General features: G+C 42.4%; 2 protein-coding genes across 3 annotated transcripts in view; both read left to right on the top strand.

Annotated features, from left to right (window-relative positions):
• Window positions 1-13559, top strand: part of actn4 (actinin, alpha 4) — a 77406-nt gene extending 63847 nt beyond the window's left edge. The window contains exons 13-22 of the mRNA XM_084063737.1: window positions 992-1142; window positions 1356-1464; window positions 1863-2003; window positions 2518-2700; window positions 4175-4309; window positions 4918-5097; window positions 5884-6030; window positions 7896-7976; window positions 10371-10529; window positions 11246-13559. Coding sequence (XP_083919863.1) covers window positions 992-1142; window positions 1356-1464; window positions 1863-2003; window positions 2518-2700; window positions 4175-4309; window positions 4918-5097; window positions 5884-6030; window positions 7896-7976; window positions 10371-10529; window positions 11246-11404 — 1445 coding nt within the window. The 3' untranslated portion in view covers window positions 11405-13559. The remainder of the gene's footprint in view (window positions 1-991; window positions 1143-1355; window positions 1465-1862; window positions 2004-2517; window positions 2701-4174; window positions 4310-4917; window positions 5098-5883; window positions 6031-7895; window positions 7977-10370; window positions 10530-11245) is intronic.
• An 803-nt stretch (window positions 13560-14362) lies between these two features.
• LOC311049858 (SPARC-related modular calcium-binding protein 1-like) overlaps window positions 14363-26479 on the top strand; it is a 33214-nt gene continuing 21097 nt past the window's right edge. For both annotated transcript variants that reach the window (XM_084063754.1, XM_084063753.1), the window contains exons 1-2: window positions 14363-14861; window positions 23210-23384. In XM_084063754.1, the coding sequence (XP_083919880.1) occupies window positions 14781-14861; window positions 23210-23384 (256 nt within the window). In that variant the 5' untranslated portion in view covers window positions 14363-14780. The remainder of the gene's footprint in view (window positions 14862-23209; window positions 23385-26479) is intronic.

Below are 26479 nucleotides of genomic sequence, written 5' to 3'. Positions count from 1 at the left end.
AGATTTTTTTTTCAATTTTGTTTTTAGGATTTAGATTTTTTTAAAGAATCGCCTCAGGTCTTAAAGGGTTAACACAAGGTCATGACATTGTGGGTTTCCGATGTGAGTGTATGAGAGCTTCACTTGATTCGAGGGGGAAAGGAAATGGGGAGAACAAGGGCTCTGCAGTGATAATTTCACTCGCATTTACCCCTGAAATGACTTGTAGATCTGGCCAACTGGAAAAATAATTAACAAGCATAGTAAGATTGAAGTTAAAAAAATAATTCAAAATAGTTTGCAATCAGAATCCTCTCTTATTAGCCCCACCAGCCCCATGCCTTTTCATAATCACCCAAAACAATTATTGTCATTTGTTATGATACTTATTAATTATAATTGCGTATTTCATGTGGACAGCGTGCACCCAAGAGAGGGGAAGATAGAGTGGGGCAGAGAATGTTTGTGCGAGAGAGAGCAAGCACTACTTGTAGGCACTTCACGAACGCACTTACTTTTGACATTCCATTAGACACACTCATTTGACGGACATCCTTTTAATTACAATGGAGGATATAGCTCCTGTTGTGAGGTTTGTGCCAATATGATCAGGTGCATTCATGATGTTGAATGTGACACCAGAAAATGTTATATAACTGAGAGGCACTGAGAAGCTCGTCTACTGGCAATGGGAAGGACTCCGTCGCCTATTTTTGCACGTTTTCCCACACACGCACGCTCTAATTTTGGTGGATATTCTTTTGAAGCACTTTTGTACTTATAGATATTTATAAAGATCTCTATATCCATTTGGCCAAATGAAGCGTAAATCGTAACCCCACTGGAACATTCACACACAGACAGCCAGCTTGTGTAATACCACTTCAACACTGAACACTAATTTTAACGTGGTTTATGTGGCTTATATCAGTCTCTACCGATCGGGCACAAAGGCTTCGCTGTCATGTTTCCATATAACTTATATTTTGATTGCCTGCATGTCTGTGTGCAGGTAAGGAGGCCATGCTCACCCAGAAGGACTATGAGACGGCGTCCTTGTCAGAGGTAAAGGCGTTGCTACGGAAACACGAGGCCTTTGAGAGTGACCTGGCCGCTCATCAGGACAGAGTGGAGCAGATTGCTGCCATCGCACAGGAACTGAAGTAAGGAGGGGTGGGAGAAAAGGAGGAACGGAGGTATAGAAAGGGGTACTGGGGGAAGAGCAGGTGTAAGATGAGGGAGGAGAGGGGAGGTGGGATGAAAGGGATGAAGAAGAGGAGAGGGATTGAGGGACGCGGGAAGAGATGGAAATGGTTGAAGTAATTAATTACAAATGTTTGTTATTAAATGACTTTCTCTCTTGTGTGCGTTTCCAGTGAGTTGGACTACTATGACTCTCCCAGTGTGAACGCTCGCTGTCAGAAGATCTGTGAACAGTGGGACTCGCTGGGGTCTCTCACCCAGAGCCGCAGGGAGTCACTGGAGGTACACAGCAATTCTCTCCCCTTCCTTTCACTCCCTCTAACATAATATATGGTGTTTGGTGCAAGCCTTTAGCCAAAATTCTTCCAAGTGCCGTGATGGCACCCCCGCTGGGTGCCCAGCCCTTGGCTCTGAATAAATCTACTGGATAACCTTTTCAGATCAGAAGCTGCTGAAGTACAAACAAACAATGCTTCTTTTGGGCGTCTTTATTTTGGAAAATTTTGGAAAATAATTGTAAGCCAATTTATTGTCCATTGTTTAAAAAAACACACATGACTGTATTCTCTTTCACAAGCAAGGCTCTTGGAATACTTCACCCCCAAAATGACCTTTTTTACCCCATGAGTAATCCAATAGCCATGCATTGACACCACCTCCTCCACCTTGTCTCTTAACAGAGGACAGAGAAGCAGCTGGAGTCGATAGATGAGCTGTACCTGGAGTATGCCAAGAGGGCAGCGCCCTTCAACAACTGGATGGAAGGTGCCATGGAGGACCTGCAGGACATGTTCATCGTCCACAACATTGAGGAGATCCAGGTGAGCACTGAACCCAGGAACAAGACACTCAAGTTACACACGTAACTGTGTATATGAATTCTGGATCACTGCCAGAGATGAGAAAGAATTTAAATAGAACCTCTTGTGAAGACTTAATCGAACAAGGTACATAGAGGCTATTTAAAAAGATCAAAGAGTAACAACACATAGATCGGAGTTAAAGGCAGTAAATGCCAGTTAAGCTTTCTGCGTATGTGCTAGAACAAAACAAAATAAAAGCTTTTAAAGACAGCCCAATGTGCTAAAGGTCTTGAAAAGATGTTGCCCTGAAGAGATGAAAGTGTGTCCAGGATGATGTCGTGGTATCTGCGAGAGACAGATTGTGAGAGCGTATTGTACATGTGTGGAACGGTCTGTTGACACCAAATTGTAGTATAATCAGAACAATGTACACGTCTCTTGTCCGGACCCTCGCGGCTACGCGGACGTGGCAAGAATAACATGGCCTTAATGCTGACCCATTTCGCCTCCTCCTCCAATTGTTTCTCCTCAGGGTCTGATCACTGCTCATGAGCAGTTCAAATCCACCCTGCCTGATGCCAACAAGGAACGGGAAGCCATCCAGGCCATCCAGGCTGAAGTACAGAAGATTGCCCAGTACAACGGCATCAAGCTCTCGGGGACCAACCCCTACACCACCATCACACCTGAGAGCATCGACAACAAATGGGAGAAGGTGGGTTAGAGTACTGTGACTGGAAATTATTTTTTATTATTATTTGTTCATTTGTTTATTGTTTTTGTACTTTTTGGGTGCATCACACCAGGAGATGATATTATGTTTTCTTTGTTGTCTATGACCAGGGGTGCACATAACTGGTGCGCAGGTGCGCATGCGCACCCAAAATAAAAAATGCGCACCACATCAGGCGACGCGAGGCGCTTTTGCGCACCAACAGCTGGGACAGGAATTTCCAAGCTTTTATTTTTTAGCAAAACTAAAAAATAAAAGCCTGGAGATCGAGGCTAGGAATTTACTTCCTGAAGCCACACTCACACAATCACTCTAAAGCACGGCCCCATGTACAGCCATTAGGCACAGGGGTAGAGTAGAGATATGACTCGCATCGCCTCGCATCGCCTCGCATTGCCTCGCTGCGTGCACGCAGCCAGCAGCGGCTGTTAGAGGCACTCGTCACCGATGAGGAACGCACCATAATGGTGCAAAATATGCCGTGAACGTCCCAATCTGGCGGATAAAATCAGCGCAGCAGCACAGGGCACCAACCTTGGGGGCTTTATGTAACAGCGTGAGAAAAAAAAAACGGCGAAAATCGGCGGAATTTAGAAGAAGAGCGTCCTTTTTTTCTCCCCCCCCGTTGACAAAACTGTCCGGTGGGCACCGTGCTGAATCCCCCCCCCCCCCCGTTGACAAAACTGTCCGGGCTGAACCCCCCCCCCCCCCCCGTTGACAAAACTGTCCGGGCTGACCCCCCCCCCCCCGTTGACAAAACGGGACGGGCGCCATGCGCACCAAGTCACATGTCCAGGTGCTCTTCTGCGTACCAGACCTCAAAAGTTATGTGCACCCCTGTCTATGACCCCTTATTGTGTGTTTGAGGAGTAGTAGTACTTTAAAGTCCTCTATTGATTTCATGACAATCATTCTGGTTTCATTCACAATAGTTTTCAAAATCAGTTGGCAGGTCAAGCCCTGTGTAAGATAGGTTTACACTCTCTCCATCTGGTGGCTGGTGTGTGTAAGTGCAACAGAATTGGTTTATTTTAACCCATTAAGAACTGTGTCATTTTTAGAGCTAAGAAAGCATTATTTTACACTTTGGGCTATTCAAAAATAGCAGATATACAAGCTCATAGCGCGGCACCGAGTGCCGCGCTATGAGCTTGTAGATCTGCTATTTTTGAAAAATCGTGAAAATGTGTGCAAATCTTTGAATATAAATACTTTTAAAGGGAACATTTGTAACTCAAATCTTTGCTTCTGGGGGGTCCCTGGAACAAAATATTTTGATGGGGGTCCGCGGCCAAATACATATACATTTTGGGGGTCCTTGACATGATAAAGATTGAGCACCACTGATATGGAAACATACGTTTTTCAGAAAACTGTTGAGATTTAGGAGACATGTAGAATCGGCTTCAGGTCTCAATGGGTTAAATCAAATATTCTGGTGTGTGTGTGTGTATAGGTGCAGCAGTTGGTGCCGCAGCGTGACCAGGCCCTACAGGAGGAGCTGTCCAAGCAGCAGTCCAACGACCATCTAAGACGCAAGTTCGCTACTCAGGCCAACATTGTCGGGCCCTGGATACAAACCAAGATGGAGGTATGGAATAAACTCCCCAGAGACCTCCTTGTATATGATGGATGGCAGCTGTAGATCTAGCAGGAATACCTTGAAGCCACAGGAGTCATTTCAGAAAGAAATGGGGATGGGAAAAATAAGTTACTACTTAAGGGGGTGGGGCCGAATGTTTGAAAATGTTTCCTTTGCAGTTTGTGCCGTACAATTTGGCATTTTGTGTCAGCGGCAGCTTGACGATTTGGAATTTTTTAACACAAATCTTCTCTTCTGGGGGGTCCCTGGCACAAAACATTTTCAGATTGGGGTTTGCAGCCAAATATATATTAATTTGGGGGTCTTTGGCACAAAAAGGTTTGAGAACCACTGATGTAACAATACATATCTTAAAGAACTAAATACATTTTCATTGCATAATTAGATGATGGTAAGTATTTGATGAAGTAGGTGTTTGCAGTGAACTGCGAGATGTCCCTTGAGGTTGAGATGATGAAGTGTGTGTGTGTGTGTGTGTGTGTGTGTGTGTGTGTGTGTGTGTGTGTGTGTGTTATATGTTAATAAAACACTGAAATAAATGTGTATAGGTGACGCGCGTCTATTAACAAGACATTGAATTGAATGTGTGTTTGCAGGAGATTGGCAGGATATCCATTGAGATGAATGGGACTCTGGAGGACCAGCTGACCAACCTGAGGGAGTACGAGCAGAGCATCATCGACTACAAGCCCAACATCGACCAGCTGGAAGGAGACCACCAGCTGATACAGGAAGCTCTCATCTTCGACAACAAGTACACCGCCTACACCATGGAGGTAACGCATGCACACACACACACACACACACACACACACACACACACACACACACACACACACACACACACACACACACACACACACACACACACACACACACACACACACACACACAATGCTTCTGGACTGTCTGATCACTTTTGGTTTTGTGCTGATTTGTTTGTAATGTATCCCCAGTGGTGGAAAAAGTACTCAAATGTTTTACTTAAGTAAAAGTATCAATACTGCAATGTAGAAGTACTCTGTTACTCACGTTGTGAGCTTGTAGATCTGCTATTTTCAAATAGCCTAGGTATAAAATAGGCCTGAAGTGATTAATGTATGTTCAAAATCTACAAAGTAACTAGTAACTAAAGTTACTACTTTCTTATGTTCTTTCTTTGAGTTCATCATTGTTTGTTTATTAAGTTTATTAATCAATGCATCTGTTTGTACAGTAAAACATGTCGTTTTTATCAGACCCATAGAGAGACAGAGTTATGCCACGCTTTGATCTCGCCGCAAAGCCGGGCCTCTATGGGCTATAGTTCCAAACATTGGAACTATCTCGTTGAGATGGAACGAGCATTTCCGCATTCCATTCTTACAATGGGAGTCCAACGCTAGTGTCGTCACTCTCATATTAGATCACACTGGTTTTCATGCACAACAAACCCTGTCCCATGTTGCTGTTCGCAGCGCTTGTTCTCAACACTTCGATGACGATTCAAGTCACTGTTTAACGTTTCTGTCTTTCATCCGCGCTTCCTCCTTGTCTCTCCTTCCATCTCTCCTGTCCTGCAGCACCTGCGTGTGGGCTGGGAGCAGCTGCTCACCACCATCGCCAGAACCATCAACGAGATCGAGAACCAGATCCTAACCCGCGACGCCAAGGGCATCAGCCAAGAGCAGCTGCACGAATACCGCGCCTCCTTCAACCACTTTGACAAGGTCAGGGGGCGGAGCTCTCATGATACTCTTGTTAGATGCATATTATAGTATGTATATATAGTATAGTGAGGTCTTTAAAGACCATAATCCAAGGTACATTCTTTCAAATATGCATTTTAGAGGTACTGAAAGTTGTCACGGCCGAATCACCCACTATAGATTATTGATTATCTTTAGCAAAGTGCTTGTGTCTAGACATTTAGAATGTACATTCGGCATTGAGGATAGTTAAAGCTCAAACCGTTGGCGCCATGAGAATACAGGCATGTGTGTAGTGTGAAGGTTACCTGCCTGATTATCTTTAGCATCGCAGATCCGGTCCTCTGCAGCAGTATTCTTGCCGAACTCCGTCGGTTCCTCCCAAGTAACAATCCTTGCTGCTTGCGAGATGTTCATCATAGATCTGTTTGGCAACTATACTGTAAACAATTCTGACTCTCACAGTCATTTTCCAAACAGTCTTATGGTCATGTTGTCCCACCAAGCCCTGGACCAGCTTCCGGTCCCCTTTATTAGGCTCTTGTCAGCCAGGTAATCCTGGTCTATTCAACCAACTTCTGCCAAAAAAGGGAATTTCTAATTCTGACCGTGACATTTTGTGGCATATTTAAATATCTACATTATCAAATTATCAAATTGAGACGCATTGGAACGTATAATTCTTAAAAGTCATGAGAAAAAAAAGATAAGAGCCCATTTTAGTCACGGTTAATGTGTTTCCTGAACTCACATGTACCATAGTACTTCTACCGAAGTGTAAAACCAAATTCATAGTCCATGGGACAGTAGTGTTGCGTGCCGACAAGAACTGATTTTCTAACAACACGAGACATCGCAACAAGTTGTTCGCTTGGGAAGCAGTTTTGTCAGCAAGTAACACTGCAGTACGATGGAGCATAAATTAAGCCTACCCTCACTTTTAATGGAGTTGTGCAGCTCATGCTTTTTACCAATAATTGATGTGTAATATGAATGTATATATGTTCAGACCTACTTAGTTAGGAGGTGTTGAGAGCGGAGCCTTGTTTGACTATCGTCCCCCGTTGGAGCGCACAGTGGAAAAGACCACATACTGAGTTATCTCATGGTAATGGTAGAAACACATGCCTATGTAGGCGTGCTGTAGATGTGGGAGAGAATTATGTTTAGGTGAGCGCTGGGATGTTGAGTGTTACACCAGGGAGAGGAAGTCACCCCCAATCATTCACATTCCACTCCATAATGTGCATTGTCGTGTTTCTGTTCTCTTATAATGCATGTTGTTGTAGTCTGTTTGGCCATTGTGTACGTCTGTGTATGTGTGTTTTAGTGTATACACAGTATATACATACACATATTTATGTACATATGTGAATATATATATATATATATACGTGTGTATGTACAGTATGTATGTATGTATGTGTATGTACGTACAGTATAATATATGTATGCATACATACAGTATGTATACACAAAGATGTAATTTAATATGCATCAATGTGTGTAGTGACAGATGACACAGTTCGCGTTTATCCACAATAATGCAAATATTAAACTCATAAAGTACTGAAAAGTAATATACAATGCATCGTGTTGACACATGGATATATACAGAATTATACATCTTTGTTAAAACAGGATTGTGTGTGTGTGCGCTTGTTGCTTTTGTGTTGCACTGGCATTGTCTAAACATCCATGTCTGTGTGTATCTGTCAATCATGTTCAACCCCGCATGCCGTGGCCCGCATTGGTCACCGTCCACCGCCATGCCTCTGTTGTGATTGATACCTTCCTCATGACGCCACGCTCTTCAACGATATCCTCCCATCCCATCCCCCCCCCCCACCACCCGACCGTACGGCCTGTGATTTGGCGTATCGCAGGACCACAGCGGGGCCCTGATGGCTGAGGAGTTCAAGGCCTGCCTGATCAGTCTGGGCTACGATGTAGAGAACGACAAACAGGTAGGACGCTAAACCGCCGCGGGGACAAGAGGAGAATAGATCCAATAGATCCGTTTTGTTGTCAACCCTCTCTGAGTAGGAGAGGCTGATAAGCAGGATCCCGGACCAGCCCCCTGTCCAAAAAGAACACACTTTTTCTGACTCGGCTCTCTTATGTAAGGCAGGTAGATGCTATATCTCTACATATCCACTAGGTGGCCCTGTCGCCCCACAGCGCTGTAGTTTGAACAGGCTCCCTCCTCGTAGTAGCTTTAACACTAGCCCCTCTGTCTGGTTGGGGTTTCTAGCTCCAAGACCCTCACTGTTTCTTTTTTTTTTCTCCTTTCACATCACCCTGTTCTTGTCCTGTTCTCAAACCCCTCCAAACATACAACTTTTTCTCTGTTGCTCTCTTCTCTTTTGACCATTCCTCTCATTCTATGCCTTTTCCTTCTTCCCTTTCTACCTCTTTCTCCTCTCTCTCTCCATTCCACTCTCTGACCATTTACCCTATCCTCTTCCCTCCTTTGTATAAAATGACCATTCCTCCATTTTACCCCCTCTCTTCTCTCGTTCACCCCTTCCTGCCTCTTTTCAACATTCTGTGTACCTCCTCCCTGCCTTCACTACCCTCTCCTCCACCCCTGTGCTGTGCTGTGGCCGGCTACAGAAGCGCTCGGGACAGATGGCCTCAGAGGATTTCCGGGCTCTGCTCATTTCTACAGGAACCAGCCTGGTATTGCTGCCCTGACTGACTTGACGGACTCACAGACATTATTGCTCTGCTCTCTTGAAAGGGTGTCTGCATGTTCTCAATGACATTATACAACCACTTGTCTTAACCCTTTAAGACCTGAGGCAGCGTCTAAAAAAATTCAAAATCCTAAAAGAAAATCGAAAAAAATAATTAAAAAAATATTTTTTGCGATTTTTCAAAAATAGCAGATCTACAAGCTCATAGCGCGGCACTCGGTGCCGCGCTATGAGCTTGTATATCTGCTATTTTTGAATAGCCAAAGACATCTAAAGTGACACAGATGCGTTCCAGGTATCAATGGGTTAAACCCTCTATACTTAGTGAGCTGGACTTGAGAGTTGTCTCTGTACTTGGACCGCTTTTTTTTCCTGTCGACACCAAATCTCTTAGCCAAAAATGGCCGATCTACAAGCTTACAACTTGTCACAAGGCATTGTGAGCTTGTAGAGCTGCTATTTTGAGTTAATGTCCACCCTATATGATATGAATGCTGGGGTTAATTCAATTTGACATCCTTTTACAGGTCTTGAATACAGTTGAAATCACTCTTTTAGCTTGAACCTGAATTGTGATGGTCACTGTTTTTGTCTAATGTGATATTGAAATGGTCTCGAATTTGACTTGCAGACACCCTGGTCTTATAATATCTTCTCATACCCCTCCCTTTGTCCGTCTACATTTCTTTCTTTTTTTTAAATAATAACTGAAACTTTGTCTTCATGTAAAACGTCTACCACTGACCTCCATTGCTGTTTTAACAAAAGAAAAGTCATTAGTCAGACATAATGTTTTGCTTGTCTCCATTGCTTGTTTGTTGTCTCCACGTGATCGTCGTTTTGTTATTCCCATAGTTAACTTGTTATCATTTTTTATCTTCATATATACATATGCATCAAATCCTTTGTCCTTGTGTATGTGTGTCTGTATAGGGTATAGCAGTGGCAGCCATTTTGTTGTTCCACCGATCCAGAGCCCATTCATTTTTCCCATATTTCCAAAAACATGTATATAAATTATTTTAAGCCTAGAATCAAGCCATCCAGGCTCCTGGTGAATCATAACCATAAAACATTTGATTCTGTGAAAAAAAATATTTTAGAATATTTGATTATATGATATACTATCTTTACTAAATACACTTTTGTTTTGCAGTTTTCAAAAACAAATTTCACAGAATCAAACGTTTTATGGTCATGATTCACCAGGAACCTGGATGGCTTGATTCTAGGCTTAAAATAATTTATATAAATATTTTTGGAAATCTCTATGGGGAAAAAATGAATGGGCTCTGGATCAGTGGAACCACAAAATGGCCGCCACTGCTATGCCCTATATGGGGAGTTTCATTTCAAAGCTATATCCACTTTGAAAGAGATTACAGACAGATTACATTCTATAACAATTACCTTTATATATACGGTATGTAAATGGCACAAAATGATTGACCTTGATTAGTCCATTTACACCAATCATTTTGCAGCTTGGCACCCCCCCCCCCCACCAGATATCACAGGATTTAAAGCAATCCTGTGATATCTGCTAGATAGATCAATACCTAGTTAACAATTTGGAATTATCATTTTGCAATGAAACTCCTTCTCTGTTGCCCCTTGTGTGTGTTCTGGGTTAACCTGTCCTTTTCTTCCCATGTCTGCCAGGGCGACCAGGAGTTTGCTCGCATCATGGGCATTGTGGACCCAAACAACAGCGGGGCAGTGACCTTTCAGGCATTCATCGACTTCATGTCCAGAGAGACCACGGACACGGACACCGCTGACCAGGTCATCGCATCGTTCAAGATCCTGGCTGGGGATAAGGTGAGCTGAGCGATCTGATCCTATGTTGATTCCCATCAAACCCAAATGTTTTCTCTTTTCTTTGTACTTTGAAGAAAACGTTGCAGAAAATGCACCGTGATGATGAACGCACATTTCCTGTAGTTCTTTTTTGTATGTTTTTGTTTTGGCAACATTTGCTTTTATGCTCCTGTCCACTGTGTTTTATCATTCCTAAGTGCAACTTTATGAACTCCTATTTCTTCCTCATTAGAGCTTTTTCAAAGCTGAGAATACCTTAACCCATTAAGACCTGAGGCCGATTCTACGAAAGTCTTCTAAATGTTGCTATATCAGTGGTTCTCAAACTTCATGTCAAGGACCCCCAAAATGATATGTATTTGGCTGTGGACCCCCATCTCAAAATGTTTAGTTACAGGGACCCCCAGAAGCAAAGATTTGAGTTACAAATGTTCGCTTAAAAATACATTTTCACGATAAAAAAGAAATAGCAGCTCTACAAGCTCGTAGCGCGGCACTCTGTGCCGCGCTATGAGCTTGTAGAGCTGCTATTTTTGAATAGCCCAAGAAACCTAAAATGACACAGATGCGTTCCAGGTCTTAATGGGTTAAAATATACATCATATTCAAGAATTGTCAAGAAATTAAAAGAAAACAAATTTAAACATGATCTCATTATCTCTCCGTCTCCCTCTCCCTTGCTCTCCCACCCTCCTCTGATCTGCTCTCCCTGTTAGAACTTCATCTTGCCGGAGGAATTGAGGAGGGAACTGCCTCCAGACCAGGCCGAGTACTGCATTGCCCGCATGGCCCCATACTCGGGGCCAGACACCATCGCCGGGGCCCTCGACTACATGTCTTTCTCCACCGCCCTCTACGGAGAGAGTGACCTGTAGAGCAGAAGAGAGGAGGGCTCGAAGGATGGACAGATAGATAGATAGATAGGTGGATGGAGGAGAGGGAGGGAGGTAGAGAGGTCTGCTATGCTTAAATGGGGGGCCTCCGTGTGAGAAGGTTTTGGAGGAACAAGGAGAAGAGTGGCATTTGGAGGTGGAAAAAATAAAGACGACTGGCTCTGTGATTGGCTTGTGTGTTTGATGCAGGAGGGCAGGGCTTCCCTCTAAACTTGTTTTGGTTCTGTGTTTGCCCCTGCTTGTGCCGGTTTAGAAATCAGCTGAAAACGTTTTGCCCATTTATTGAACTCTTAGGTAGGGTTGGCAACTGCCACATTGTTCAACAATAACCAGCCTTAATCTGTTGTTTAAGATTATATGCAGGCATATCCAGGGACAGATATGGGATACTGGAGGGAAGGTTGCTCTGTAGTGTGGGTCCTTAGCTTCACCCTCTCTGCCTTTTTTTGGGGGGTGGGGGTGTCGGGGGGGAGGGGGGGGGGGGGCTAATCTGATACTTATGCTATTTTTTTTGTTTTGTTTATTTTTATTTTATAATGTTTTTCTCTTGCCAGTGGGTTGAGGTGTTTAAATGAGATTTAGGGATGCAAATAGTGGGGGGTGGGTTGGGGAGGGACTGTTAGATTTGATGTCTGCTGGCGAGTTTTGTGTATTAGAACCCAGAGAGTTATATGATATGGTGGGGGGGGGGCAGGCGTCATCAGCTGAGCAGACCAGAGATAAATAAATACAAAATAAATATCACATCTACACATAAGTTTCATGTTGCTGGATAAGGTGAACTCTGACCTGTCTAACCTAGGCTCTTTTCCTGTTATTGTTTCAATTTTTTGTTTTAATATTTTGTTATTTTTTCTCCAGCAGGCAGGCTGTAGGCTTAGGGCAGGGGTTTGGGGGGTGGGGAAGGGTCCGGGAGGGGTTGTAGGGGTCTCGGCGCTGTACATACTTATTTTTCCAGTACAACGAATGACACAAGAGTCCCAGTTTATTCAAACTCATCAATCACAGGCTTTCCAGTAGTAGGACAAAATAGGCATTTATTGAAAAATAAGAAATTCAAAAGCCAACGATGGTAAAAGCAGAGAGTGCAGTTTCATCAGTAGATAGGTTTGAGTGTTGGGTTTTTCTGAGTATTTAAAGCAGCCATGGAAATGTTTTGAATACTGTCATATGGAGTCAAGTGGTAACCATTTAGCTGAGGAGAGTGTACCCAAATGCCTTCGTCTGTGTAAATCACAACAGTTCACATTATAACTTTGACATCCATCAATATCTGCTGCCTCTTGTCATATATATTATACCCGGGTGGTCATAAGGTGCTTATTTAAATGGACAAACTATACATTTATATCGTAGTGAAGACAGTAGAGACAAAGTTAGTCAATTTATTATATATCTGAAAGCACACGTCAAGGTTGGATTGGTTGAATGAAGGTTCTTGCGCTTCCTGTACTGAGAGGTTACCATAGTAATAATTGATGATTGGCAAATTGTAAAAGAATAAAAAATGTCTGGCTACAGCCCTGTCCCTCCATCTTTCTCTCCTTACCTCTCCCTCTTTCTTGCTCTCCCCTCTCTTCATCACTCAAAATTTTAGAGTCTAAAACCCTCATTCTCTGCCTCATGCAGAATTTACGAGGACATCTGAGCAGGAGACGGGAGAGTCTTCATGAACATTCCTTTAGGCTATTTAGGGCCTATTAAATTAATTGATCAAAACAAGCAAATTGTCGTTTACAAATCTATGCAATCATTTATCCAATATCACAGAGTTGTGGGAATAGCGGTGGCAAATGATCGCTTGAATCGGATTTCTTTTTTTTTTTTTTACCCCTGACAAAATGGTCTAAAATTAAACGAGATAAAACGATCAGATAAACGTTTGAAAGTGGGGGCTGAGAGATTGAACGAGAGAACTGGGAGGGACGGGGATGAAACTAAAAAGAAAAGACTTGGACCAAAAGCTTGTAGTTTCTTCCTGCGCGTTGGGAGAGAAATGAACTCTGGAATTGTGATTTTCTTTCTTTTTTTTGTACTCTTTAATATCAAACCTTATCTGCTGTACTGGAAACTGCAACGCCTTCTGTCTAATGATACGTGAGTTTCACAAGCACACATAAAGTTTCCTTACAAAATACTAATTGCCTCACTGTCTCTTCTTGTCTGTATATGTCTCAGGCTGCTTGCCAGATGGTCTGTTGATTTTTTTTGTTGTGCTACAGAAAAGGCCTATATTCACTTTTATTTAGCCATGGTTAACACGTATTCAAGTTAGAGAATACTGCAATTAATTTTATAGTTCAACTTAAAAATGACTCCAGCAAGAGTTCCACTTCAGTTTTGAGAAAGGGGGAAGATAAACAAGAAATATATAATCTATATTCTAATCTTACTCATTGCTATATAGTGTTTATTCAGTAACGGGAGTCTCCATGTCTCTCCAGCGCTTTATTACACAGAATGCATTTTCAGGTCGGAATGTCAATTTTAATAATAAGGATAAGGATACAGATTAAACAAGTGAAATTGGAAGTTATGACCCAAAGAAATGAGCAGACAAAGACACACTATAAAAATGAAGCTGATGAATGGGTACACTCTCCTGATTGGCTGGAATTTTGTCACCTACCTGAAAATGTATCTTCTGTTTATTAAAGAGCTGGAGAGACAGGGAGACCCCCCGTTACTGAACAAATTACACTATAGATGGTGTTGATTACTATCAGAATATAGTGCTTTAACCTTTTAACAAAAAACTTTTTGATTTAACCCTACCTTTTCAGCTAAAAGTGAGGAGACAGTGACTACTAGTGCAGGGTCTGTTCACAGAGCAGCCCTGCAAGCTGATAAAAAAAAAACTTAAGTGGAAGTAGCCTCAGAACCCGCCATGTACCATTCTGGGAATTACTCATCTGTTGCATGCTGAAGGGTAAAGGGGTTGGCAGTTTGGAGAGAGAGGAGCAACGGACCGAACCTCGCGAAAACCAACGAACCAACATTGATGCGACACAAATGGAGCAGTAAAAGGAGCTGATCAATTGAACTGCGTGCTTTTTAAAAAGGAGCTGCCTTGACTTCTCTAAACCGTAGAACGCGACGGTATCTTTTTACGCACGCGGCTGCGCCATCTCGAAGCTAGGCCTACTCACACAAAGAAAAATAACATCGCCAAAGAAGACCATGGCCGATTCCATAAAGATGAGGAGCAGGACGTGAGTTTAGTAGGTCGATCGGTGCCGTTTTTTCCAAAGACGGGAGACCGAGGCTGGCGCTCGCCGCGGAGCGTGCACAGCCACCGGCCTCCTTTGCGACAAGCGACACCTCGCCGCGTCGCTCCGCCTGGCCCGCGGCGGCAGGGATGATGCTCGCGCTCGCCTTCACCTGCCGCGCGCTGCTCGTCTTCCTGCTGTCTGAGCCCGTTCACACCAACAGACCAGCGGTAGGCGATTCATGGAGATCAGATCATTGGTGTGTGTGTGTGTGTGTGTGTGTGTGTGTGTGTGTGTGTGTGTGTGTGTGTGCGTGCGTGTGTGTGTGTGTGCGTGCGTGTGTGTGTGTGTGTGTGTGTGTGTGTGTGTGTGTGTGTGTGTGTGTGTGTGTGAGAATAACTTCTTGTAAATTAAGTGATGCAGATGTTTAACAATAATTTAACTCATGAGTGTAAAATTAAACCATTTTATGCTCTCAATAGTTAAACATCTATAAGGGTCCATTTGGTTTAATTGTACACTCTCAAGAGTTAAAGATCTATAAGGGTCCATTTGGTTACCAACTCCATTTAGACTCTATAGGATCGGTAACCAATTATCTGGCTTATACAGTGGTGTAAAGTGACTAAGTACATGTACTTAAGTACAATTTTGAGGTATTTTTTTACTTTCCTGGAGTATTTCCAATTTTAAATACTTGTACTTTTACTCCACTATTATGTGACCATTTTAGTTACAAATCATACATTAAACACTTCAGCCTTATGTTGTAAAATGTTGACTATAGCGCCTTTAAACATAGGCTATTTTTAAAAATGTGAAAACGTGTGAAATGGGACATAATGCATAATGGGTATACTTTAACTTTTGGTACTTTATGTACATTGATGCCAACCAATCAAGTACATTTTGAATTCTGGATTTGTACTTGTAACAGATTATTTCTAAATTGATCATTTTACTAGTAAGAAAGTAAGAAATGTGAGTACTTTTTACATCGCTGTGTGTGTGTGTGTGTGTGTGTGTGTGTGTGTGTGTGTGTGTGTGTGTGTGTGTGTGTGTGTGTGTGTGTGTGTGTGTGTGTGTGTGTGTGTGTGTGTGTGTGTGTGTGTGTGCGCGTGCGCGCGCGCGCCTGTGGACACTGGACAGGCATGATGAGCTAAAGGATCTGTAGTAGTCAGACAATCTGTTACCGGTGTGTCTGCCTTGACTGTCAGACAGTCTTGGCTAAAGTTGATAGGACCTAAGATTCTGTTGATGTTTTGTTTTGTCCAGGAAACAACGTTTTGCTGGTGTGTTCCCTGAGGTAACAGGATAGGTGCACTATAGGGCACCTCGATGTAAAATTGGCTATTTTGTCCAAAATGTAAAAAAGAATATTATTTGGAAAATGTTTTTAAAGTATACATGATTAGAACATGCTTAAACATTCGACAATTAAAGGAGGAGTTCACCCAAAAAATGACTTATTTTATATCAATTGCACGCAACATGAAGCCTTGAATTCATGGCTTTATTTTAGTTTTTTTTCGCATTCCTAAGCCAACAATTTGATGACCGTGTGTATTTCCGGTAGGAGACACAAACAATCTACTTTGTGTCTCCTACCGGATACACTAGTCGGTAGGAGACGGGAATCAAATTATTACCTTAGGAATGCAACAAAAACAAAAACAAATCCATGAATTCAAGGCTTCATGGGGTGTGCAATTGATAGAAAATAAGTAATTTTTTGGATGAACTACTCCTTTAAGGTCTACTATTTCTACAATTTCTACAAATTGCTACAAAACCTGTATATCCAGTCATTTTGGGGCATAAACAAGAAGTTGAAGGATAAAATTAAGTCTGATAATGATTTACCATGCATGTTCACATCATGTATACTTTACATTACTTAAGACCATTTTTCTAATATTGTATTCTTTAACATTTTGGACAAAATAGTCCATTTTACATCGAGGTACCCCGATGTCCCTAGTGCCCACCTATCCTGTATCCCTCCCTGGCTGTTTGTATAGCCATAGATAGGCCTACGTATTAGTTGAAACAGTTGTGGTCCTGACTCCTGAGCTGGCCAAAAGGCAAATAGTCCTACAAGTATCAATCGTAGTGTTACTCATAAAAGTGATTACGAAAGTGTTGTTGTAACTTGTAGCCTATACATCCCAACAGTTCGTGTTCGTGGCCTGCCGCCTGTGTTGTGTCTGGCTGGTGGTGAGTGTGATTCGTGCGTGATTTGGTTTAAGACCGGCTCGAATGCGCACACCCGTGACTAATCACACACATGCTTACACATTCTGTAGCCTGCCTACATACATGTACACACACACACACACACACACACACACACACACACACACACACACACACACACACACACACACACACACACAGTGAGGGACTGTCCAGCTATTCAGCCACGCCATGGAGATTAATGTGGAACATTGGGGTTCACACAAGCTACCGATTATTCACTCGGCTCGGCCCGTTACGCGCCGAGTTGACAGGACGGGGAGTGTGTTGAACATTTAAAATCCTCCTTTCAGCGGCATCAGCCACTGCGTCCAGACCAAAACATCAAGGTTTCATCAACCCATCAGCCAATGGTCTGCAGGGAGATGATGAGCGTTTGCTGAATGTTTTCAGATGGAGTTGAATATTCTATCTGGAAGGCGTTTGCGGTAATGGAGACAGTGGCGGCTTGTTCTCTTATTCGTGACACGCACGCACGCACACACACACACACACACACACACACACACACACACACACACACACACACACACACACACACACACACACACACACACACACACACACGCACACCTTGAATGGGTTTATAGGTCCAGAAACACTGGCACTAATTGTTCAGACACTGAGCACATTGTAGTTCTGCTGAGGTACCACCTGACACACAGGAAACTAGCCTGCCCAATAGTTTGCACCTGTCTCTCTCACTCCCCACCCCTCCCCAATAGCACTCAACATTTATGGCCAAACCTAATGGGATCTGTTTTTTATTACCGTTATTTAACCTGGCGGGGCGCTTATGTGCACAATTCATATTTAGAAAGCCTGGCCAGAGGAAATCCAGCTCTTCAGGGACTTGTTGAGCTTGACTTGGGATGTATTTCCCCTTTAATTGCTTGGATGTGGGTCACCTAGGCTCTCATAGGCCTATTTTATGTAACTGTAAACTAATTATACTGTGATTATACACTTATTAAATAATTACAGAATAATTGTGAACCAGACAATTCACACTTGAGTTGGCTTTGGACTGAGAAGCTATTCCCCGGGCAAGAGGCTGTTGATATTTGTCAGGTTGGATTTTGTCGAGCCCAGTGGTTATAAAACATTTGCATTTCAAGGACCCCCAAATTGATATGTATTTGGCCACGGACCCCTATCTGAGAAGAGAAGATTTGTAATTTAAAAAATGTGCAAAATTGCTTTGGAAAATTGTTTTGGATCTAGATTTTCAAGTAGCGAAAGTATAAAATAGGGTTAAAGTTGTTACATATTTTGATGGGGACCCCCTGGAACCCCCTCAAGGACCCCTCGGGGTCCCCTGACCCCACTCTGAGAACCAGTGTTCTGTAGTATGTATGTATCTCTTTTTTTCTCCTTCGTCTCCCCCTTTACTCATCCCCTCGTCTCCCTTCTTCATCGATCTATCTCTATTGTTCCACAAATATATTTATCCATCCATCTTTTCTTGAGGGCCTACTTTAATGTTTGGGCTTGGGTACGTTATTGTTGGCTTTAAAGGCTAACCCTTACCCTACTGATAAGACAGTTCAGAGAATCTGAAGTACAAAATGTCCAAACCAAACCTTTTTCACCACAAATATGACAAGTACCCGGTGAAGCAATCTGAAAACCAGCTGAAATGGAAAATGTCGAGGTGTTTTCCTCTTTCATCACGTACTCATGGTGCTGCCCCCCCCCCCCCCTTCAGTCTTCATTTAGTTCGATTCACACCTCCATATGCTGACAGCATCACAGTTGAAGCGGCTGACAATAATGCTGTAAAAATTAAAAAGGAAGAAGAGAGCAGGAAGTAAAGTTAAAACAAAGTTTATTCAATAAAAAACATTGCCTGTTCACTCTCTTATTAATCTCCACTCTTTAACCCATTAAGACCAGGAACACATGTGTGTCATTTTAAGATTTCTTTGGCTATTCAAAATGAGCAGATCTACAAGCTCATAGCGGGCACAGAGTGCAGCGCTATGAGCTTGTAGATATGCAATTTTTTGAAAAGATGTGGAAACTTTGTGCAAATCTCTGAATATATGTTTTAAAGCAAACATCTTTTACTCCGATATGTGGTTCTGGGGGGTCCCTGGAACAACATATTTTGAGATGGGGGTCCGAGGCCAAATACGTAATAATTTTGGGTGGTCCTTGACATGAAAAGGTTTGAGAACCACTGATTATAGCAACATAAGTTTTTCAGAAAACTGTTAGGATTTAGAAGACATTTGTAGAATCCCCAGAAGCAGAAGATATGAGTAACAAAATGTTTGCTTTAAAAAAATATATATATTCAAATATTTGCACACATTTTCACAATAAAAAAGAAATGGCAGATCTACAAGCTCGTAGTGCGACACCGAGTGCCGTGCTACAAGCTTGTAGATCTGTTATTTTTTAATAGCCAAAGAAATCAAAAACTGACACAGTTTCTTACCCGGTCTAAATGGGGGGGAAAAAAAACGACAACACTCCAACCGTGCGGCCAATACATAAATTCATGCCTCCACATGCAGACACAGGGAGCTCATTCACTGTTAAATTATGTCAACATTGTCTAACACACCATGACAAATGTGTTCATGTGTGACACAGCTAGGTGTGTGTGGGGGGTGAGAGGGGAGAGGGGAGGGAATGACAGACAAAGAGGTATTGATGAATGATGGAGTCGGGTGTAATGGCAGAGCAGTTGGCTGTGTGTGTATGTGTGTGTGTGTGTGTGTGTGTGTGTGTGTGTGTGTGTGTGTGTGTGTGTGTGTGTGTGTGTGTGTCTGTGTCTGTGTGTGTGTGTGTCTGTCTGTCTGTCTGTCTGTCTGTCTGTCTGTCTGTCTGTCTGTCTGTCTGTCTGTCTGTCTGTCTGTCTGTCTGCGTGCATGCGTGCGTGCGTGCGTGCGTGCGTGTGTGTGAACACATGTATGTGTGTGTGTGTGTGGTGGTGTGACAAATTCAATATATATTTTGGAGAGATGTGTGTGAGACTTTGTGATCAGGAGGTGTAAGTGAGATGCGTAGCTGGTGAAACATGTGGAAGTAATTTGGTCCATGGCACCAGAAACACTCTTCCTCTCACATCCTTGGGCTCTGCTCTCCTCTCCGCCCATCTCCTCGCTTCTATTTTCTTTGAATTGTTTTTTATTTTTTTGTATTTTAATGTACTGTAATAGGCTATATTTTATATTGTCTCATAAGATGACTGAGGACATGAACTTACCTCACACGATGAATATGTTTACTTTGTTGAAATTACCAAAAAGGTATAAAAAAAACACCCTTGTGGTGTTATTAAGTTGTTCTTTTAAGAAAGCCAGCCCTGACTTTGTGTAAAACTTAACTTGAATCAGAATAAAGCCTAATTTATACTCTGTACTCTAGTCTGTAGTACAACAGTGTCACATGTCGAAAAGAACAGATCTTCAGCAAGCATATAAGAGTATAAATTAAGCTTAATTCAACATCAACACGTGAAATATCTAATCAGTATTTCCACTTCTGGCACACTATCAGCCAGAGAGCAGTCTAACCAGAGAGGAAACCTTGCCAATATAAACTCTTCCCAAGGATAACTTTGGAACATAGGCAGAACCACAGTGATGTTGACCAAAGTGCTCAGACTGTCTGCAATCAAACATAAATAACCTTCATGTAGCTGCAATCTGTGTGAAATATTTCAGTGCTCGTCCGACCTCTTATGAGCAGACAACCAGTCAGCCAGAGCGAAGACCTTGTCTGTGTATTATTTGTCTGTCTCCAAATAATCTTTTTATCGTTTGACCCATCCAACAAATTTAACCCATTAAGACTGCATTTGTGTCATTTAAACCACTTTAACCATTGTTTTATACTTTGGCTATAAAGACATATGTATATTTTAAAGCAAAGTTTTTTTTACTCAAATCTTTGCTTCTGGGGGGTCCCTGGAACAAAATATGTTGGGGCTCCTTGACATGAAAAAGTTTGAGAACCACTGATATTATTGCAACATACGTAAGTGTTTCAGAAAACTGTTTTAGTTGAATTTAGAAGACATTTGGAGAATCCCCCAGAAGCAAAGATTTGACTTAAAGCATGACTTGGGAACGCGCGGAAAACCGTACAATGTTTACGTTCAGTATAACGGGGGCGGCCTACTTTTCCCAGACTGTTGAGTCAAACTGCACTGCAACAACCCTTATTGAGCATAATATTTCGGTGCCTTTCCATATCCTCCAGACAGCCAGTCAGACAGACAGACAGACAGACAGACAGACAGACAGGCGGGAGAACCGTGTCTGTATCACTGACGGCAAAGACACACACACTGTGTCCATGGGCTGAAGAGACTGGCATCTCGCCTCAATTAGTGGAGTTTATTTATACAGTGTTTTGCCGAATCATAGCTCTCACAGGTATATCCCGCCCGGCAGGTGAAGGTCATTACACACACGCGCACACGCACACGCACACACACACACACACGCACACGCACACGCACGCACACACACACACACACACACACACACACACACACACGCACACAGTCCCCTCTCACACACTCATTTCCTCTGTTCCCTTCTTTCTGAAATGTTTGCATATTTTGGCCATGTGCTGCCTCCTCCTGTGCCTCTCCCCTATAACACCCCCACCTCCCTCCCTCCCTTCCTCTGCTTTCTCTCTTGGCCTCTATCCATCTTTTGACCTTCAACGTTTGCTCCCCTCTCTCTCTCATATACGTTCTCTCTCATACTGCATGATTGTGTGCTTTCCCCTCTTCTTTCCACCTTTCTTCCTTCTCTCCCTCTCTCTCTCTCTTCCTTGTGGTCTAAAATAGTGGGTCTGGTCTTTTCTCCAACCCTTCCCTCGCTCTGTTTCCCTCTCCCACTGCCGCTCCCCTGCTTCCGTGCTCCTTCAGTCCAGATTTTTCCTACCATGGAACAGGACGGTTCTCCTGCCAGACAGACTATAGCAACACATTGAGCTTTCTAGTACAGCCATGCCAAGGTTACACTCACACATCTGTTCTGTGCCTATCTCCTTTTCCTAACATTTCCCTGTTTCATCATCCCCCACCCACCCTCCCCATGCCACTAGTGTTGTATTGCAGTATTTTGACAGCACATTCTTTTTCAGTTTTAGTCATTGTCTTTGGAACCAAATTCCATTTAGTTATAGTCATATTTTAGTCATCTGAAATGCGACACATTGTGAGCTTGTAGGGGCTATTTTCAGAGCGCAACACTCGAGCGCACCTAAGCATTAAATGTCTTGTCTTTTAGTTCTACTGGATCTCTTCTCCACTCGTCCCTCACTAACATTTTAGTCTAGTTTTTATTTGTTGATGAAATTGTCAATATATGTAGTCTTAGTTTTAGTCATCGTAGCTTAGTTTTAGTTAGTTTTCGTCAGAGAAGAAAGGTAGTCGACGAACATTTTTTTGTCATAGTTTTAGTCGACTAAAGTAACAATGTGGTTTAGGTAATAAATGAGTATTATTGCTAGAAAACTACCCTAAGTGAGTCAGCTGTTACAAAAGATAATTGTGTTGCTCATAACAAATGCTGCCCTCAGCTAATTTTCAATCAAGGCGCTCCTATCAGGACACAGCTTGGACAATTACCGCCATCCAATTACACAAGATCAGATTAAATTGCGCTTTATTAATCCTGTAGCAGGAAATTCATTAAGTATTATTATGGTGTGCAGTGGTGGAAAAGTACTCAGATATTTTACTTAAGTAAAATACTGCAATATAGAAATACTCACAATGCGTCGCGATGAGACGCATTGTGAGCTTGTAGTTCGGCTATTTTCAAATGGCTGAAATGTACATAGGGTTGAAGTGGTTAATGCATGTTTTATAATAATAATCAAAATCTACAAAGTAACTAAAGTTTTCAAATAATTGTAGTGGAGTAAAAGTGCAATATTTGCCTCTGAAATGTAGTGGAGTAGAAGTAAAAGTATTGAAAATTGGAAATACTAAAGTAAAAATATGTCAAAATTGTACTTAGGTACAGTACTTGAGTACATGTACTTAGTTACTTTACACCACTGATGGTGTGTGTGTGTGTGTGTGTGTGTGTGTGTGTGTGTGTGTGTGTGTGTGTGTGTGTGTGTGTGTGTGTGTGTGTGTGTGTGTGTGTGTGTGTGTGTGAGAGAGAGAGAGTGGGGGGGTCATACTTCAACACATGCTACAAACGGTCAAACGCGTTTGAACGAAATTTCTTCTCTGTGTGTGTGTGTGTGTGTGTGTGTGTGTGTGCGTGTGTGTGTGTGTGTGTGTGTGTGTGTGTGTGTGTGTGTGCGCGCGCGCGTGCGTGTGTGTTTTTCGCCCATGTAGCCGTTCCTGATCACAGAGAACATGTGGCCTCGTGGTTGTGTCCTGGACTGCCAGAGGGGGCGCCACAGAGCTGTGTGTGCCAGCAACGGCAGGCTGTACAAGTCGCTGTGTTCCTTCCAGAGGGCTCAGTGCATCAACACACAGCTGAGGCCGGTCCCCAGGGCCCACTGCGCTGGTAAAATGCATATCTAACTGCATATGTTTCCCACATGGTGGGCCGGGACCCATTTGTGGGTCGCGGACACATTTTTATGGGTCACGAGTAAATACAACTTTATCTTTTGTTTCCTACATTTTGTTTTAATTATTATTATTAAAGAATATGTAGTCGCAAGTTGTGAGCTTGCAGATCTGCTAGTTTCACTAGCTTTGGTACTGGGCAGACATCAAATTTCTCTTTTGAGTTTCGAGCTAAAAAGTTTGGGAACCAGTGGCTTACTCTCTCCATGCTTCAAGGCTGAATTAAAGGGATAGTTTACCCCCCCAAAAATATATTTTTTTATCGATTAGTCACCCCATGGAGACTTGAATTCATGGATTTCGTTTTTGTCGCATTCCTAAGCCAATAATTTGATGACCAGCGGACCGGTAGGCAGCGGTTCCAGTAGGAGACTCTTTGTGTTTCATACCGGAACCGCTCCCGGTCATCAAATTATTAGCAAAAAATCCATGACTTCAAGTCTCATGGGGTGACTAATCAATATTAAAAAAGTCATTTTGGGGGTGAACTATCCCTTTAAGTTCACTTTCTATTCTCAATTGCAAATTGCATTATTACAATGCGAGTGAATGCGATATGCATGATAACATCAATATCATATTATTTCTCAAATGCACCGGCATGGTAGAATGAAATTCAATTGAAGTAGCATTAATCTCAATTGTTTTTAACAGACTCACCTGACAACCCTTCATTGCACAAGAAAAGATTCAGTGTTGCAACTCTAAAAAGTGAATTGACTGAATGGAACATGAAGTGATAGGCCTGGTCAGCAGTATACTTTATGTCTTACTTCTGAACAGGACAATACACACACCATTAATTGCATTCCGGAGATATCTATTAATATAATTTATATACTGTATGCCATGGGTCCTCTGAGTTACTGCAGGGGGGCCGCCAAGTCTTTGTGTTATTTTTATTTTTTATATTAACTATTTGAACCCTAGCATCCCTATTACAGGGGGAACATTCCCTGAGGTTTGCCTTTGAGGGAAAAAAGAGCAGACCAAGTACAGAGCACAAAGGTTTACTATTGAGGGTTTAAGTGGTCTGCAAATACACATTAACATGAAACCAACATATTAATAACAAAATGAAGCTGTCTATGAAATTGAAATAATCAATACATTATATATATATATATATTATTTTTTTGCAACACGATTTTATACAATATGTAGTCGTGCTTCATCACTCACTCTCTCAGCTAAGGGGTCCTTGGCCTGAAAAACGTTGAAGACCCCTGCTGTATGCAGTATACGTATTCATTTATAGAAATTAATCTGTATGTTTTCCCAACAAAAAAAAAAGGAGTCGCTCCCTGCTTCTAAAGCTAAGTGTGATGAGTTTGCGTCCTTTTTTGCAAACAAAATTTTTAGCATTCGAGCTGGTATTATGAGTGCTGCTGCTAGCACTGCAAATGCTGCAAATGGTGCATGGTGCAAAAACGTAGATCACTCCAGAGGAAGTCTAATATCTTTCTGCACAATTAATGAAGAGGAACTCCGTAAAACTATATCACAGATGACATCATCATCTTGTTCACTGGATGCAATACCCACCCCGTTTCTCAAAGAGGTTTTAGACAGCGTGATTGGAGATATCCTAAGAATTGTAAACAGCTCTCTACTTTCAGGCGTCTTTCCAGACTCACTGAAAACGGCTGTAGTCAGGCCGTTACTCAAGAAACACAACCTTGATCCATTGGTGCTGGGTAATTATAGACCAATCTCTAATCTGCCATTTCTGGGAAAGGTCTTAGAAAAAACTATCTTTCATCAACTGGATGTGTTCCTACAGAACAATAAGGTTCATAACAAATTCCAATCTGGCTTCAGGAAAGGTCATAGCACAGAAACAGCACTTGTAAAAGTAATTAATGATCTTAGGGTGTCCGCTGACAACAAAAATATATCTGTTCTCCTACTCCTTGACTTAACCGCTGCTTTTGACACGATTGATCACAAAATTCTACTACAACGCATGGAGTACTGGATTGGTTTGTCAGGCACAGCCTTGTCTTGGTTTTACTCTTACCTAACAGGCAGAAGCTATTTTGTCAGCCTAGCTAATTTTGACTCAGACAAACATGACATCTGTTCTGGTATTCCACAGGGCTCAATTCTGGGTCCCTTATTGTTCTCCCTGTATATACTACCACTGGGAGAACTCATCGCCGATCACGGAGTGAACTTCCATTTCTATGCTGATGATACCCAGCTGTATCTTTCGGTAGCTCCAGACGACCCCTGCGCTCTAGATCCATTGTTGACCTGTCTGTCCAGTATAAAATGCTGGATGAGTGAGAACTTTCTTAAGCTAAATGAGGATAAAACAGAAATTCTCATAATTGGCTCCAGTGAGCAGAGAGAATTAATAATAAGTAGACTTGGTAACCTGGCTGTAGAAAGTAACACCACAGTAAAGAACCTGGGGGTTATTATCGACTCTGAATTGAATTTTAATGCACACATTAATCATGTCACCAAGATTGCTTTCTTTCATCTTAGAAATATTGCGCGAATTAGAGACTATCTGTCGTTAGACGACGCAAAAACGCTGATCCACGCTTTTGTTTTCTCTCGGCTTGATTACTGCAATGCACTCTACTCTGGCCTGCCTAAGAAAACAACTGACAGATTACAACTTGTTCAAAATGCGGCAGCCAGAATTTTAACTAAAACTAGAATGAGAGAACATATCACTCCAGTACTAGCTTCACTACACTGGCTCCCGGTTGTTTTTAGGATTGATTTTAAAATTCTTTTAATAGTTTATAAAGCTCTAAATGGTCTGGCACCTTCCTACCTCTATGACTGCCTAGAGAGACATGATCCAAACCGGACCCTCAGGTCTTCAAGTGCTGACCTACTCGAGGTGCCTAAAATGACATATAAAAAATATGGTGAAGCAGCATTCTGCTTTTACGGACCAACAGTGTGGAATAAACTCCCACTACACCTAAAACAGGCAGCCTCTGTCGATAGCTTTAAAGCACAGCTCAAGACCTATTTCTTCACTCTTGCTTTTAGCTGACTCTTTGGTTG

The sequence above is a fragment of the Gymnoscopelus microlampas genome (assembly GCF_963454915.1).
Source record: "Gymnoscopelus microlampas genome assembly, chromosome: 8".
In the NCBI taxonomy this organism is placed as follows: Eukaryota; Metazoa; Chordata; class Actinopteri; order Myctophiformes; family Myctophidae; genus Gymnoscopelus; species Gymnoscopelus microlampas.
This window is presented reverse-complemented; position numbering and strand designations above follow the sequence as displayed.